General features: G+C 58.6%; 1 protein-coding gene across 8 annotated transcripts in view; it reads left to right on the top strand.

Moving 5' to 3' along the window:
* The window catches only part of DLG3 (discs large MAGUK scaffold protein 3), a 57,499-nt gene that overhangs the window by 36,128 nt on the left and 6,435 nt on the right, over window positions 1-14,936 (top strand). For 3 of the 8 annotated variants that reach the window (XM_027690448.1, XM_027690449.1, XM_027690447.1), the window contains 7 exons: window positions 5,063-5,177; window positions 8,734-8,910; window positions 9,596-9,671; window positions 10,260-10,359; window positions 13,204-13,245; window positions 13,977-14,027; window positions 14,829-14,930. In XM_027690448.1, coding sequence (XP_027546249.1) covers window positions 5,063-5,177; window positions 8,734-8,910; window positions 9,596-9,671; window positions 10,260-10,359; window positions 13,204-13,245; window positions 13,977-14,027; window positions 14,829-14,930 — 663 coding nt within the window. Of the gene's footprint in view, window positions 1-7; window positions 27-4,443; window positions 4,577-5,062; window positions 5,178-8,733; window positions 8,911-9,595; window positions 9,672-10,259; window positions 10,360-12,054; window positions 12,101-13,203; window positions 13,246-13,976; window positions 14,028-14,828; window positions 14,931-14,936 lie in introns of those variants that run through there. The other 5 variants (XM_027690452.1, XM_027690451.1, XM_027690454.1 and 2 more) reach the window with 4 other exon arrangements.

The raw sequence follows: 14,936 nt of genomic DNA, 5'->3' as shown, positions 1-14,936 counted from the left end.
CCGCGGCCGCCGCCCCCCGCCGGCAGGTGAGCGCCCCCCGCGGCACCCGGGCCGGGCCGCCCCCCGGCACCGCCGCCGCCGCCGCCGCCGCCACCGGGCTCGGCGGGACGGACTTCTCTGCGGGGGAGGAGGGAGAGCTCTGCGTGCCCGAGGGCGTCGCCGCGAGGCCCGGCGCCGTGGGGTCCCGCGGGCCTGGCTGGGGCACACCGCGGTCGGGGGGGGTGCCCTGGGGGTCCCTCGTGCTGAGGGCGACCCGCCTTGCGGGCGGGGCTGGGTCGGGGTTCGCCCCCACCTCCGAGCATCGCACCTGCGAGCCTGCGGTGAGCGCCGGGCTCTGGTTCCGGCGGCGGCGCGGGGCGGGCGGTCCCGCGGGGGGCAGCGGTGGCAGCGGGAAGGGAGGAGCTGGCAGCTGCCCGCCCGAACCCTCCCTGGACGGCAGCGCTGGAGAGTGGCCCACGGGCTGGGAGGGGGAGCGCTGGGAGGATCCTCCCCCAGCCAGCGAGGGGCCAGGGGATGCTCCCGGGGCTGTGCGGTGTCCCGACCGGCACCGTGCACGTGCCGGGATGCAGCCATTCCCGTCCCTTGGAAAAGGTGTCTCTCCTGAGCCTCAGTGGCTTCCTCCGCCAGCGGTTCTGGTCATCTCCAAGGAGGCCAGTGTGCCACCCCTTTGTCTTGTGCCTCCTCAGAGGCATCGCTGGGCAATGTCCTGCTGCTCTCTGTCCCTGCTGTTCCTCCTCTGTCCCGTGGCAGAGGCCACTGGGGCGTGGAGTCATTAGTGCTGCTCAGGGCTGTGCTGTGGGTGTGGGGTTTGTTTGTTTTGGCTCTTTTTTTTCTTTCCTTCTTTCTTTCTTTCTTTCCAGGAAGCACTTAATGTTCTTGTATTTCTGGCTCCCTTTGCCACTTGAGATTTGGCAAAGACACCAACCAAGAGTGGTTTTTAAATGTCAAACAGGACAAAATGTTTTGAAACCCCTTTAGACCGAGGAGGAAATGTCAATGCTGTGTAGCTGGTGGCTTTCTGGGTCCGGGATGGCTCCTGGCATGTGTGGGCAGCAGCACCCGGCACACAGGCTGCAGCCATCCCGGAAGGCAGCGTTGGTGCTGTGGAATACAGGCTGTTGTGTTTTGGAGGTTGCTCTCGGTGCTCCAGAGGCTTGAAGGCCTGGGAGCCATGGAGAAAGGTCTCCCGGGTGTGGGTGAGGCTGAGCCTCCTCAAGGGGACGTGTGGTCCCAAATGTTTGCCTTTTCCGTGTTCATCACAGCTGTGAGAAGAGCAGGAGGGCTGGACTGTAGGATGTCCAAAGGAGGAGATGCTGGTGGAAAGGAGATTTGAGAAGCTTCTCCCTGTTAGCAGGGGCAGAGGATGGCACCAGTCTCATACCTGAGCATGGGTAGAGCTTCTCTTGGGCTGCTGGATGAGAGCACATGTGCTCTTTGTGTGACCTTGTGCAGGTCTCAGGGGACAAGGACCCTCCCTGTGGTGTCCTGCCAGGCACTAGTAGGGAAAAGAAGGAAAGACCCAAGGAAGGGTAGAAGGAGGAGCTGCTGTCCTGCCTTTCTCCTGTGCACCTGGTGCAATGCCTTTGACCCCTGCTGCATGCCATCGAGGAGGAGGAGGAACGATGGTTCTTCTGAGTTTTTGTGAGGTCCTGAGTTTTTGTGAGGTTTCTGAGCACTTCTCCTGCTGACCTTTGCCTGCTGCTATTGCCAGCACTTGGGTTTGGCAATTCCTCTTCCTGCAACAAAACCTTTATGTTCCTCACCTGGAAATACTAAAACTCACGTGGTGGTGTTTCTCTGAGCTGGCTGCTCAAAGGGAAGTGCCAGGGCTGTGCAATGACTTCTAAAAGCTTCCAAGCTTTTCCCAGAAGGGCTGTGCTCCCTTCTGCTCACCTGGGCCTGCGGAGGGAGGTGTCTGTACTTTAACCCAGCACTAAAATGCCAGACAGAAGCTGTGGGTAATTTTTGCAGGTGGCTGGGCTGAAGCCTGTGGCTGAGCATCTCTGGGCTCTGCTGATTGTCCAGCAGAGCCTGCCCGGGCCTGGGTAAGAGACTTTGGATACTGGAGAGAGCAGGGCACGTGTGTATGCAGGGCTTTATGCACGCTCAGGCGTTTCTTTCCAAAGCAGCTCCCCTCTCTACCAGCACCTTCTCCTTTGTGCTATCTCCTGGTGCCCAGAAATCAGCTGCAGCCCCACTGCTTTTTTGGCTGTGCTGGGCACGTTTGCAGGTGTGTCACACGTGTGCTGGTTCTGGAGGTCCTTGGGGCAGGCAGGTGATCCCTGATAAATGTCTGCAGTCTGCACTCGGGGGTGCAGGGCTGTGTTCTGCTCCCAGCACCGAGCTCACCCCACGGGACAGAATCAGTCCCAGCTCCAGGGGCACCCACACCCTGGGAAGAGCAGAGCAGTGGGAGGGTAGAGCAGTGTTTTTATCGAGCTGCTGAGTGAGGAGAGCAAACATCCCGGTGCAGCAGTAGTCACCATGGCACTCACGGCAGGAGGTGCCGGGTCCCCTGTTACATACTTTTCAGTCTTGATAAGCGTGTCCTGAACGTGTTGAACACCCAATCCCGTGGGGATCAGCCATGGCTTGCCTCCCTGCTGAGCCATGGGCAAGCTTCCTAGGAGGCTTTCAGCTGCACAGAAGATCTTCCAGCGTGCAGAGGCAAAGTGGCTCAAAGCTGGGGAGCAAAGGCAGGAGCAGTGCTGGCTGGGGGTGATCTGCTGGTAGGTGTCTCAGAGACTGTTCTAGCGTGCCGTGAAGAGGATGCTGGTGGCAGCTGGGAGCATCCTGTGCCCTATCCTGGGGTAACCTTGCCTCCTGTACTCTGGGAGGGAGGTGGTGGGTTTGCTTTGGGGCTGCTGCTCCTCCATTCTGTGCCCTCACACAGTTGGGGTAAGTGTGGGTTGATGTCTCCTTGGGAGATCCTTCCTGGGGCAGGACTGTATTCACTTCCCAGAGGATAAAGCCAGAGCAGCTCCTGTGTCCTTCTTCAGTTTGCCACAACCAGCCTGGTTTGTGATTCTTGTCATGCTGGGGGGCTTTTCCCACCCAAGGAGCACGGCCACTCCAGCAAAATTTTGAAAGTCCCTTTCCATGTAATGCCCCAGCCAAGGTGGAGGTATTTGAGAGCTCTGCCCTTAGGCTGCATGCAGGGGGTGCATAGGCAGTAGCTGGCAGGGCAATTACACCCCAAGGCTGCCCTCCTGACCCCCACTCTGATCCTGGTGCCTCCTTTTGCCCTGTGTTTTCTGCCCAATCCTGCATCTTCCACACCAGGCTTCCCATGGAAAAGAGTGTCACAGGAGGGATGTGAGACTGTGTAGTGGGAGCAGTGGTCCCTTAGATGTGGGGTGTGCAGAAAATCTGTGCCCCCAGCAGGATTTGGGATGACTCAGCTGAGGGCAGGAGTTGTAGTGGTGCTTTCTGGGGGAAATAGCCTTTCTGTACCAAAGAGGCTTTATGAAGCCCACTCCTGACAGATGCTCCTCTGGGATATAGGAGCTTTTGAGCATCCTGGGGCAGAATGAGCTGCGCAGGGCGAGAGGTGTGGAGTGGGATGAAGCTCACTTCCCTCTTCTGGGAGCTCTGTAAAACCCTGGTGCTGCTTTGGTGTCAGAATTCAGTTTTCTTATCAAACAAGCCTTGCCCATGCCTTGCTGCTTCTGTGTTTTCCTCTGCTGGCAGGAAGGCAGGTGGGGCAGTGGGTGCCCTTTGGTGTGGGACAGCTGGGGGTCTGGTGATCTCCACATTAGGAAGCTGTCCCTGCCTGGTGTGGCAGCACCTTTGGATGTTGCATAGCAGGGGAAGGGGCTTCATGGGGAGTTTCTGTGTGCCACGTGGCAGTTTTTGTGTGTCTTGCCTTTTTTTTTTTCAGTCTTTAAGTAAAAACGCATCTTTGGCAACTGGGTGCAGGACAGGGATGCCCAGGCATATCCAATTGGAGAGTCAGGAAATGCCAAACTGCAGCTGCATCATCCCATAACCCCAACCCTTCATTTTTCTGCACCAAGAGTCCACGGAAGAGGGGCTGGTTCCCAAACACAGCCCATGGAGCATTTCTTAGCAGTGTTGCTGCTCCCCCCATGTGATGCAGCTCGGCCGGGGCTCCGCTCTGCAGCGAGCGCTGCATTCCCCTCCACAAAATTAAAACCCAAACCACCTCTAAACTGCTGGGTTGTGGACTTTGAGGCTTTCTAGGCAAGTCTTACAGCAGAGATAAGGCTAGTCCTCTCTCACCTGTAACTGCAGGATATGCCCAGGGGACAAAATCACGGGTATGAGGGGACATCTGATGGGGTGGGCTGTGGCAGTGCCAGCAGCTTGCCTGGTGCTGCGGTTGTTTGTCACCTGGCAAATTTTCCTGGTCCAGCCCTGGGTAGGGAGGCCGGTGCCTCCACCCTCTGTGTGTCTGCTCGACCTTTACACCCGGCTGAAGGTCGGGCTGGCGCGGGGCGGGTGCTGGGGTGGCGGCTGCTCCTGCCCAGCCTCCTGGCAGGGAGGTGCCAGCAGCTTCTGGAGGGTCCTCCAGCTCTTCCTGCAAGTCTCTGCCGTGGGGATGTAGGAGCAAAAGGTGAATTCCTCCTCCCTGCTCCCCTTCCAAGGGCAGGGGCTGTGTTTTGCCTCTGGGGAGAGGGGCTCTGCTGCCAAAAGAGCAGTAGGTGGGGACCCCCCCAGTTTCCGCGGTCGTGCTTTGCTGCTCCAGCCGGTGGGTGATGGTCTCCTGGAGGGACTCTCACTCTCTCTGTGTGTTTTGAACTGCTCATCAGCTTGCTGAGCCCTGCCAAACCGTTCCCTCATGGAGCTGCAGTTCAGTAGCGTGGAGGTCTGGCAGCCCTTGCCCGAGCTGCCTGTCTGGGGTGGGTTGGGAGCAGCTGGTGCCCTGCCTGTTCCAGATGCCCTGCTTGGATGCCTGCAGGGTGCTGTAACCTCTTTAGCTTTGCCCTCCCTCGTGTGCAGGGACAGACAGGCTCATGGGCAAGATCCCTCATGGACAGGCCTCTCTTGGCGCTCGGGGTGGGGGCAGCTCTGCCTGCACTGACCAGCCCTTTCCCCACAGAGTACAGCCGCTTCGAGTCCAAGATCCACGACCTGAGGGAGCAGATGATGAACAGCAGCATGAGCTCCGGCTCTGGCTCGCTCCGGACAAGCGAGAAGAGATCCCTCTATGTCAGGTAAGGCTCAGCACCCTCCGTTCCCTTGCTCCCCGCAGTGGGAGGCAGATGGGATGGTATATCCCCACAGGATGGGGTGCAGGGAGGGATGGCTCACCCTGGGCTGTGCAGCACCTCTGAGGACAGTGTTTCAGAGGCCAGGGGAGTGAGTGCTGTAGAAGCATCACAAAATCCAGAGGGTGCAGGAGGGAGAGCAGTGCATTTGCACTGGGTTGCTCTGCACTTGAGTGTCTCTTCCAAGGGCTGCTCCACTTTGGAAAGCACTGGTGTCTCTACAGAGCCCGGGGTGGCTGCTGGTCAACCAACCCGCTGAGGACCACTGGAGAGCAGGGAAATAATGGGCACCCAGCCTTGCTTCTGCCCCAGGCAGCTCGTGGCAGCTTTCAGGGCGCTCTGCTCGAACCACTCCCAGCCAACAGGCTTCTCCATGTCTCCTTCTGCTGTTCCTGTGGCAGGATCTGGCTGGATGGGAGATGAGCTCTTAGGAGGATTATTGCTCTAAGCCCTCGATGCACTTTTGGTCTGGAGCCAGGCAAGGGTTAAACAGCCATGCAGCAATACCTGCTGTGAGTCCTGTGCAGCCAGGACAGCCCCTGCTTGCTGCCTGCCTCCTGGCACCTCATGCCCGCCACAGTGCCAGTGGGGTGACAGCTAATGAGTAATTTTAACTTGGTAATTAAAATAATCCTGTAAATCCTCACCCTGCACAGCCTGTTGCAGGTGGGGCTGGCAGGAGCAGGGCATGCTTCTTCCCTGTGAGAAGGATGGCGAGGGTGAGGGCTGCACGAGCCTCAGCCTGCATCTCCCACTGCACGGCTGCTCCGTGGAGAGGGTCTTCAGGCATGGTGGACGTGATGCAAGCCTGGCCTGGCAGGAGGGGAGAGCTGCAGCTCTGGGTTCCTGCAATTCGCACCTTCCCACAAGTCTGTGCAGGCAGCTTGCTTGATTTGGTATCTTCCTGGGGGTGTGTGACAAGTGGGCACTATGTTGAATAAACATCATCTTGCTAGTCCTGCCCTTATTTCCCTGCTGTCCTGTGGACACCCTCATGTGTGGAGGAGGTTTAGGCCAGTCCAGCTTGAGTTGAGCCTGTTCCCTGCCTGGAAAGGTGCTGTATGTATCGGAGTATTCCTGTGAACCAGAGAGCTCTCTGTTGCTTCCATGCTGCTCATAGCATCTCTTATCTCTTGGTGCATCTGTGTGTGGCTTTGGAGGCCTCCACAGTGCTGTGTCCCCTCACACAAGCCGAGTGGAGCGGGGCAGTGCCTTGCTGAGAGAGTATCCCAGGGGAGAGCTTTCCCCCAGTGTGGCCCTTCACAACATGCTCCAGCTCTGGTCGACACACACCCTGCAAATGTGCTTGCAAGAACTGCTGGGCGCCCAGGCTGCCCCAGCCCTTCTGGGCGGGGTAGTTTCAAGCACAGTTTACCCGAAACCAGCTGAGCTGCTGTGCTGTGGACAGGACATCAATTACAGGACTTGCTACCCAACTGCTTGAGTCAGCCCCATGCAGCTGCACTGCATCCTGAGTGCTGTCGACAGGCTGGAGCTGGGCACCCGAGTTCAGGGGTGCTGGAGCTGCAGCTGTGCAGCATGGGCAGGGGCAAGGCAGGTTCACATTCTGCCTGTCACCTGCCTGCACTGCTGTGGGGCAAAGTCTGCCAGCACTGGGGCCATGCCGGGTAGGGATGGAGGTCAGGCAGGCATTGTGCCTGGGCACCGGGAGGAAGCCGTGGGAGTCCTTGGCACTGCTTCCCTCCCCTCCAGCCAAACCATCTGCTCTCCTGGCTGTTTGTGCTGTGAGCTGGCCTGGGGGCAGAGCGGAGCGACCGTGCTGCCGTCTGGCCCCTGCGCCCTGGGGAGCACCCAGACATGGTGGGTCCTGGGTGCCAGCACAACCAGGGGCTGGTCTGCAGGAGCATCGTGCCTTGGGGAGGCAAATGCCTCATGTGCCGGCTTTGCAGGTGTCCAGCCCTTGCCCAGGTCCTGCTGTGCCTGTCCTGGGATGTCGGTGGCTGCTGCGGGAGGAGCTGCAGGCCCAGCGCTGCTCTGCAGGGCAGGGTGCATGAGTGGGCAGGGCTTCCCTGGGTTTGGGAACCGGCCTGACCAGTTCCCTGGGGCCTTGGCCAGCGGCACAGGCCTCACAGCAGCCTGGCAGCCGCATGCAGCCTTATCTTTTGGCCAGGAGCTGCCTGCAAGGCTTATTTACTTCCAGCCAAAGCACCCGTTGGTGCTTTGCTGCCGGCTCCAGTGTGCTGAGGGACGAAGTACGAGACCTGCCCCAGCCCTGAGCAAGCTGGGAAAGGTGAACTGACCCAGTGGCTGAATATATCTGGATGCGTAGGACACATTGGGTCTTGTCCCAAAGAGCCCTCCCCAAGCCACAAGGCAGCCCCTCTTCTCATCCCCATTTGAGACCCAGTCCCAAGTGACCCAAAAGGTTTCATAGCCCAGCAATCCCATGGCAGAAGTGCCATCCCAGCTCTGCTGCTCCATGGGGATGTGCCACGTGGTCCTTCAGCCCTTCCATTTACTGTGTGCTTTAGACCCCCTTCAGTCTCCCCAGTAGAAGGGGGTAATGAATAGAGCAGAGGATGTCTCTCCTGCTTGAGGAAGGCTTGTTAGTGCCAGGATTAAACCAGCAGTGAGCCAGCTTTTGCAGTGCCTGGGCTCACGGTGGGCTGAGGGGGTGAGTAGGGCCAGTGTCCAGAAGCAAACACAGGGGTTGTGCTGCCAGCAGTGGAAATTTTTAGTGACTCTTCCCTTGGTTTGGTTTGTTGCACAGTTGATGTGTCAAAGCAGACGTGGTTTGAGATTTGACATAGTAAAATGAGTTGCACATGAAGCCACTGAGAGCAGCTTATGGGTATGGGCTGCAATGCTGTGTGCGAGTAGTGTGTGCAGGAAGAGTAGTGCTCTTCTAGTGAAAAAAAAAATCCTTTCTATAGCTGGTTAGTTTAATATTGAAGATAATTTTAAACTAAATAAACTATTCTTAGGGGAGGTACTTAGGAGACTGAAGATAATCAGCTGTGGAAGCAGATATATATACCCTCAGATGCGTTCCTAATTCACAGGCTCTGGACTAACGTACCCCTGTGCATAAAATGTGTGCTCAAAGCCATCGTGGTCTGATAGTCTCTGCCTGTGCAACCACCAGCAGTGGGGTCTGATGTTCCCCATCCTGCTCCTTGACACCACAGCCACGGAGGGATGGTGGGGAGCAGCCCTCCTGCAGGCTGCTGCTGTGAGCCTCACCTGCTCTCTAACCACAGGCGCCTGCAGTGCATCTGTGGTTCATGTGCCTCCTGCAGCTGAGGTCAGGAGGGAGCTGTTTTGGCCCAGCACTGTTGTTCCTGCACTGCACACTTCAGGGAGGTGTGCTGAGCCTGCCAGCAGAGGGGTGTGCTGGTGGCTGGCAGCACTGCTCATCTTGGCGGATGGAGTTTTGGTTTAAATCCTCTGAGGTGTGAAGGTGGCAGTGCCCCAGGAGGTTGGCAGTGCTGCTGCCTCGCTGTGCTCAGAGAAGGCATCGCTCCTCTCTGCTCCCCCACAGAGCCCTGTTTGACTATGACCGGACCCGGGACAGTTGCCTGCCCAGCCAGGGGCTCAGCTTCTCCTACGGGGACATCCTGCACGTCATCAACGCCTCCGACGACGAGTGGTGGCAAGCCAGGCTCGTCACGCCCCACGGCGAGAGCGAGCAGATCGGGGTCATCCCCAGCAAGAAGAGGTGAGTGTCTGTCAGCAGGAGCTGTCACATGTGGTGCCTCCTGGAGCTCCCCAGCCTCTGTGAGCCCTGCAGCCCTGAGGGCTCTGCTCAGGCTGGGATCTGCAGTGCACTGCCCTCCGTGGCTGTGCAGCATGCAGGGCACCTCGGTTGCAAGCTGGGGCTTTGTGCGGGTCTTCCTAGGGAGGTGTTTTCCAAAGCTGGGTGAGATTCCAGGTGAGGAGGGGAGTGTTCAGCCTCCTCTGTGGTCCCTGTGGGGATGGAGAGTTGGTGTTAGCCAGCCTGGGGTTCCAAGTGAGAGCAGAGTCACAGCAGTGACTGTGGGCTGCTCCCTGTGTCCTCAGTCAATCTGCCCAGCTCTGTGAGCCAGGTCCCATGAGGTGGGAAGTCACAGAGAGCAGAGGAGCTGGCTCCCCTTGCCTTCAGGTCTGCACAGCCAGCCTCACGTCTGTCCTCCATCCCTCTGGGAAGGCTGGCTGCTTGTCCTCTGTCCTGCTCCTGCAGCTACTGGCCTGGGCTAGACTCTGGACAGGCAGTTCCACATCTGTCCCTCCCTGGGAAGGAGCTGCCCTTTGCCAATGGGGCCACCACCTGAGGGTGCCTGGAGCTGCCTGAGGAGCCATGTGGGCAGCATAGAGGGCACATGCATGGGACTAGCAGCTCTTTCTCCCCTTTAACTTCTGATCAGGGTGGAAAAGAAGGAGAGAGCACGATTGAAAACAGTGAAGTTCCACGCCAGGACTGGCATGATTGAGTCCAACAGGGTAAGTGTCGATCTGGGGCTCAGCGGGGCACCTGGAGCTGGTAACTAGCGAGGGCAGGATGAGTCCCAGCAGCCAAAGCTCCCAGTGGGGCAGCTGGAACAATCCCAAAGCAAAGAGCAATGTCACTGGACCTACCCCAGGCCCACATCTGCTTGGCACAAACCCCCAGTGACTGTGTAGGGATTGAGCAGAAGAGTCCAGGATGGTGCAGAAGTATTAGGGAAGGACTCCTGGTTGGAGTGGTGGGGTAGGAGAGCCTGTGTCCGGGAGCTGCCTGCAAACAGCTCGTGAAGGTAGCTGCCCTCACACCTCATGAGCAGTGCTTAACATGCCAACAAGGAAGGGAGAATGGCCTGGCTACCCCTGCAGAGCTGCTGATCGCCCCGTCAGCTTCCCAGCATCCCTTCCACATGTTTTTCTCCATGCTTAATTTTTTTCCTGCATTACAGTTCTCATGTAATCTCCATGATTTCATTTGAGGGTAACTGCCCTGACACAGCTCCTCATTGTCTCTTCATTTTAATTTTCCCCACATGCGTTAAACACCATTGTTTTTTCTGTCCTCCCTTCCATCTCCACGTTCTTCAGTCGATCAAAACGAAACGTAAAAAGAGTTTTCGCCTCTCTCGAAAGTTTCCATTTTACAAGAGCAAAGAGAACCTGGCCCAGGAGAGCAGCGGACAGGAACGTAAGTAGCCGCTGGCCAGAGAGGGCAAACCTGCAACCCTCAGGTGCCCTGCCCTGAGGGGAGAGATTCAGCACATTTCTGTAGCCAGAGGTCCCGGCATCTGCCTGGATTTTGGGACTGTGCTCCACAGTCGTGCCAGCAGCTAGGGAGAGACCGGAGCTTGGAACAACAGCGATGGCTGCAGGCTGGCACTCCCTTCCTTTCTCTCATGTTCAGTGTCTTCATCTTTTCATCCAACTTTACACCCACCTGACTCCCTGCTCTGCCTCCCCCTGCTCTCCACCCTTTGCTGCAGGCTCTGCTCCCTCCCTCTGCCTGCCAAGGGCTGCTTCCCTCCGAGCGAGGGGCTGGCTACCTCCTGCGGAGCTTCTCCTGTTCCTGTCAGGGCTGAGGGCCTAGGAAGGTTCCAGCTCCATCTCCCCTAGAACTGACTTGCAGCTCTGTATTCCCACTGGAGAACCCTTCCCCGTGTGCACGGGGGAGCCATGACCCTGCTGGTGGAGGAACTGCCCACCTGTGACTGAGGCACATCTTTGGTAGCTGGTTGCAGATGTTGGGGGGTCCCCAGCTCTTGTCTGGCAGCACCCTGGGACTCTTAGGAAAGGCAGGACATTCAGCCTGTTGCCCCAAGCTCTAATGTGGGCAGCACTGGAGCTGCTCACCAAACCCAGCCCCTCCTCCTAGATGGTAAACTGCATCCAGTCCTTCAGCAAGCCCTCACACCTCTGGAGAAGGCAGAGCGGTGTCTCTGCCCCAGTGCCAGCACAGCAAGCACATCCCCTCTCCTCTGGGGCTGCCTTGGGTGTCATACAGAGGCAGGAGTTGCTGCTGGGCTGCTCTGGGTGCTGCCTGCATCCCTCTGGTATCCGTGCCAGGCTGGTGCCAGCTTCCAGTGATCTTAGCAGCCAGCACAAGCCTCTGGCCTGTGCTGAGGGTTATGTCTGTGTGTCTGGGTATCTCTAGTAGTGCCTCCACGTGGCTGGGCTCCAGTCAGCTCCATGCCGAAGCTGGGGGCTCACTGAGGCCCTGCTTTTGGCCAGCCCTGCAGTGAGGTGACATACAGCACAGGGATGAGGCAGGCCACATTCTTTCAGCTTGTGTCACAGACCCACAACCAGCTCCCTCCTTGTGCTCTGCCACTGTCCATCCCAACTTGCAGGGGGGCCCCCTGCAATCCCGTGCAAGCACTGGGGTGTGGGGCAGCCGACACATGCAGGTGGGGAAAAGCATGTCCCCTTGCCACGTGTTCTAGGACTGGCTTGCTGTGCCTGGCCCCAGAGTGGCCAGGCTGTGCCAGGGGAGCACAGAGCCACTGTGCCCTGCCATTGTGCTCCTCAAGGAGAAACACTTTGGCCCCCCCTGCCCTGTGCCAGCAGCTCAGGGCTGCAACTGCTCAGTGCCAGCCAATGCTGCTGGGGCTGCCCTGCCCTTCCCAGACCCAGGGTGGCCCACGGGGGCTCTGTGGCAGAGAGAGTGAGCTTGGTGGGGGGTCCAGCTGCACAAGGCAAGACTTTGACAGTGGGCTGATGGTGTCAGCTCTGAAAACACTTAACCTCACTTGCAGTTGCAGCTCTGGGCCATTCTGTACTCCTGTCACTAATGCTGGTCTGGCTCTGTCTCCCCCATCCCTCTGACTCCCCTTTCCTGCGCTCTCTTCTCTCCCCCTCTCTCCCTTCTTGCTGTCTGTGAAATCAGGACTTCCCTGGGTTAAGTGACGATTATTATGGAGCAAAGAACCTGAGTAAGTTGAATTCCAATGCACATTGTTCCCTTTCCGTTGCTGGCGGTGCCTGGGGAATGGCCTGGCTGTGGCTGGGGCAGCTGTGCTTCTCTGGGTGCGGGGCAGGAGGAGCCCCCCGAGTGCTGCTCCACTGATGGGGACCCCACGTCTGCTGGCAGAGGCTGCGAGGCTTGAGGTGCCAGTGCTGCACTTGGGACAGGATGGGGGAGCTTGTTTGGGGGTGTTGGCCATGCCCTAAGTGGGTTCAGCTGAGGGCTGCCTGCTGCACCCAGGGTGAGCTGTACCTCCTCATCCTCTTCTTCATCCTGCTCCTGGCTGGGCTGGTTGTTGCTTTAGCACTCGGAGCCACTACCAGTGTGAGTGGAAGGCCATGACCATGACAGGCCTGCTCTGAATGGGGTTGGTGACAGCATTTTGAGGTGTTCCCACCTTCCTCTGGGTTACCACTACCCAGAGCTTCAAATCAACACTGGTGGGAGCCCCATGGCCCTCCCAGCTGGGCACGAGTCCCCACCAAGCTCGTCACCCCCCAACCCGTGCAGAGCCTGACAGGGGCAGGCAGTGGCCAGCAAGCCTCTGTGGGGTGGTCGCAGCACTAGGATCAGCCTGTGCAAGCAAAGCCCCAAACTCTGTCCCATCCTGTCACTGTCTTGTCTCTGTGCGTCCCAGCCCCATCCCCAGAGGTAGGCTCTCCTCTCCCTGTGCCAGAATGGAGCCGTGCCCTCCCTGCCTGCTGTGTGCATGCTGCACCTGCTCCTCCTGCCAGCACCCTCCTCCCTGTGCACTACACCTTCCCTCTGTCTGGGAAGCCCAGTGCAACCACCACGTCTGCCCATACCTGCCAGGCAGGCCCTCCTGGCATCCCTGCCTTCTCCCAGAGTAGCCAAGCATCCCCCTGCATGTCCCCCATTCCCCAGCAAAGGGTAAAAGATGCCGCCCTTGCCCATGTGGCACAGACTTGTCCCAGTGGGTGCTGGGGCACAGGTTTTTTGGGAGGCCAGTGCTGTCCTGCCCTGGATCAGTAGTGCTGGGTGACAGCCGGGGTGCCCCCGTGCCTCCCACCCATGCTCCTTCTGAAGGGGATCTCTCTGGTTGCTTTGCAGAGGGCGTGACATCAAACACCAGTGACAGCGAGAGCAGTTCCAGTAAGTGTGTCTCACCTGCTCTCCCAGCCCGTGTACGTGTGTGTGTGTCCCTGTACGAGTGTGCACGTTCTGGCACTTCCATCTTGTCTTGTCCCAGTGGTGGTTCTGTTCGGAGGCTGGTCCTTCCTGCTGGTGACACAGATGCTGCGGCCAGCTCCCTCCTGGGAGCCAGGGAGAGCAGGGGCTGGGGAGCAGGAATAAACCTGCCTGCTCCACTGCTCGCTCCTGGATGCAGGGCTCTGCTCCAAGCTTGGGTGGTGGGTTCCCAGTCCATGGTGGTCACCCATCCTTGGTGCCCGTTGCAGGAAGCGACGGCCAGAGGCCAGGTCTGTAGCATGGGTGACTCCTGGAGCCCAAGCCTGTACAAGAGCATGGGATCCAGCAGCAGCAGATGCTCCCTTTGTCCCTGGCGGGTCCTCTAAATACCTGCAGCACACCTGCCATCCACCCTGCAGGGAGGATGGTACATTCCAATGGGCCCAGAGCCTGCAGTGGTGGGGAGGGAAAGAGGAGGCTTGAACCAGAGCTGGGACGTGAATAATTGAAGTGGCTCAAGGGTTGGTAACTGCATGCCTGTCATGCTTCACATCCATGGGTGGAACGATGTGGGCAGCCTGGAGCATCCCCAGAGCTGCAGGAGGCTGGAGGGGCAGGAGTCAGCTTCTCATGGGTGCAGAGGGGCTGGAGAGCTGCTGTGAGCGCTCACCTGCCTCTCCCTGGCTCTGTTGCAGAAGGACAAGAGGACACCATCCTGTCGTACGAGCCCGTGACACGGCAAGAAAGTAAGTCCTGCTGCTGAGCTGCCCCACTCCCGCTCCAGTGTGGCCACCTGTGTCCCCAGCACAGCCAGGGTGGCCGGGGTGCCCTCCTGCCATCCCAGCACCACGCCGGGCGAACACAAGTGGAGTCTCGTGTGTTGCGTGCAGCAGGAGAGCCAGGAGCGCGGCTGCCTCGCTGGGCTCTCCCCAGCCTCAACTGCCCCTTTTCAATCAACAGAAAAGACTTGTGACGTGGTCTGCAAGACCAAGGGAGAGATCCAGAGCTAAAACTGAGCTGGGCTTTAGTCCCCAGTTGAGGACAGGATTATCCCTTCCTGCCTCAGACCAGGTCCCTGCTGCAGAGCAACCCTCCTCCCCCGGCCCTCAGCCTGTAACCCTGCTTGATGCTCAATCCTTGCAGACCCTTTTGCAGGCTGAATATTCCCAGCCTTGGTGGTCTCTCCTTGCCAGAAGCTGGATCTGACTTTTAGGCTCCCATCACTCCCCCAGCTCCGTGGCATCCTCACCCAGCTGTCCTGGTTGCCTGGCTCCTGCCCCGAGCAAGGGAGCAGCTTTGCTGATCCACCACCCTGGAGACCTGCAGCACCTTCCCCGGGGCCACGCAGATGGTTTGGGTCAGATGGGAAGGAGATGTTGACCGTGACCAGGAGGAGATAAACTCACACGAAGGAGGCACCTTTGGGTGCCCATGTGAGCAAGAGCACCCACTGCCAGGAGGGAGAGGGCAGGTTGATGCCAAAGGTGGCAGTAGGGTCAGCTGCCCGCAGCACAGGTGGGGCCTCAGGTTGTGGCTCTTATTCACAGTTCACTACGCGAGGCCGGTGATCATCCTGGGGCCAACAAAGGACCGAATTAACGATGACCTCATCTCAGAATTCCCACACAAGTTTGGTTCCTGCGTGCCCCGTAAGT

This window comes from Neopelma chrysocephalum, unplaced genomic scaffold (assembly GCF_003984885.1).
Source record: "Neopelma chrysocephalum unplaced genomic scaffold, ASM398488v2 Primary Assembly neopelma1_81, whole genome shotgun sequence".
Classification (NCBI taxonomy): domain Eukaryota; kingdom Metazoa; phylum Chordata; class Aves; order Passeriformes; family Pipridae; genus Neopelma; species Neopelma chrysocephalum.
This window is presented reverse-complemented; position numbering and strand designations above follow the sequence as displayed.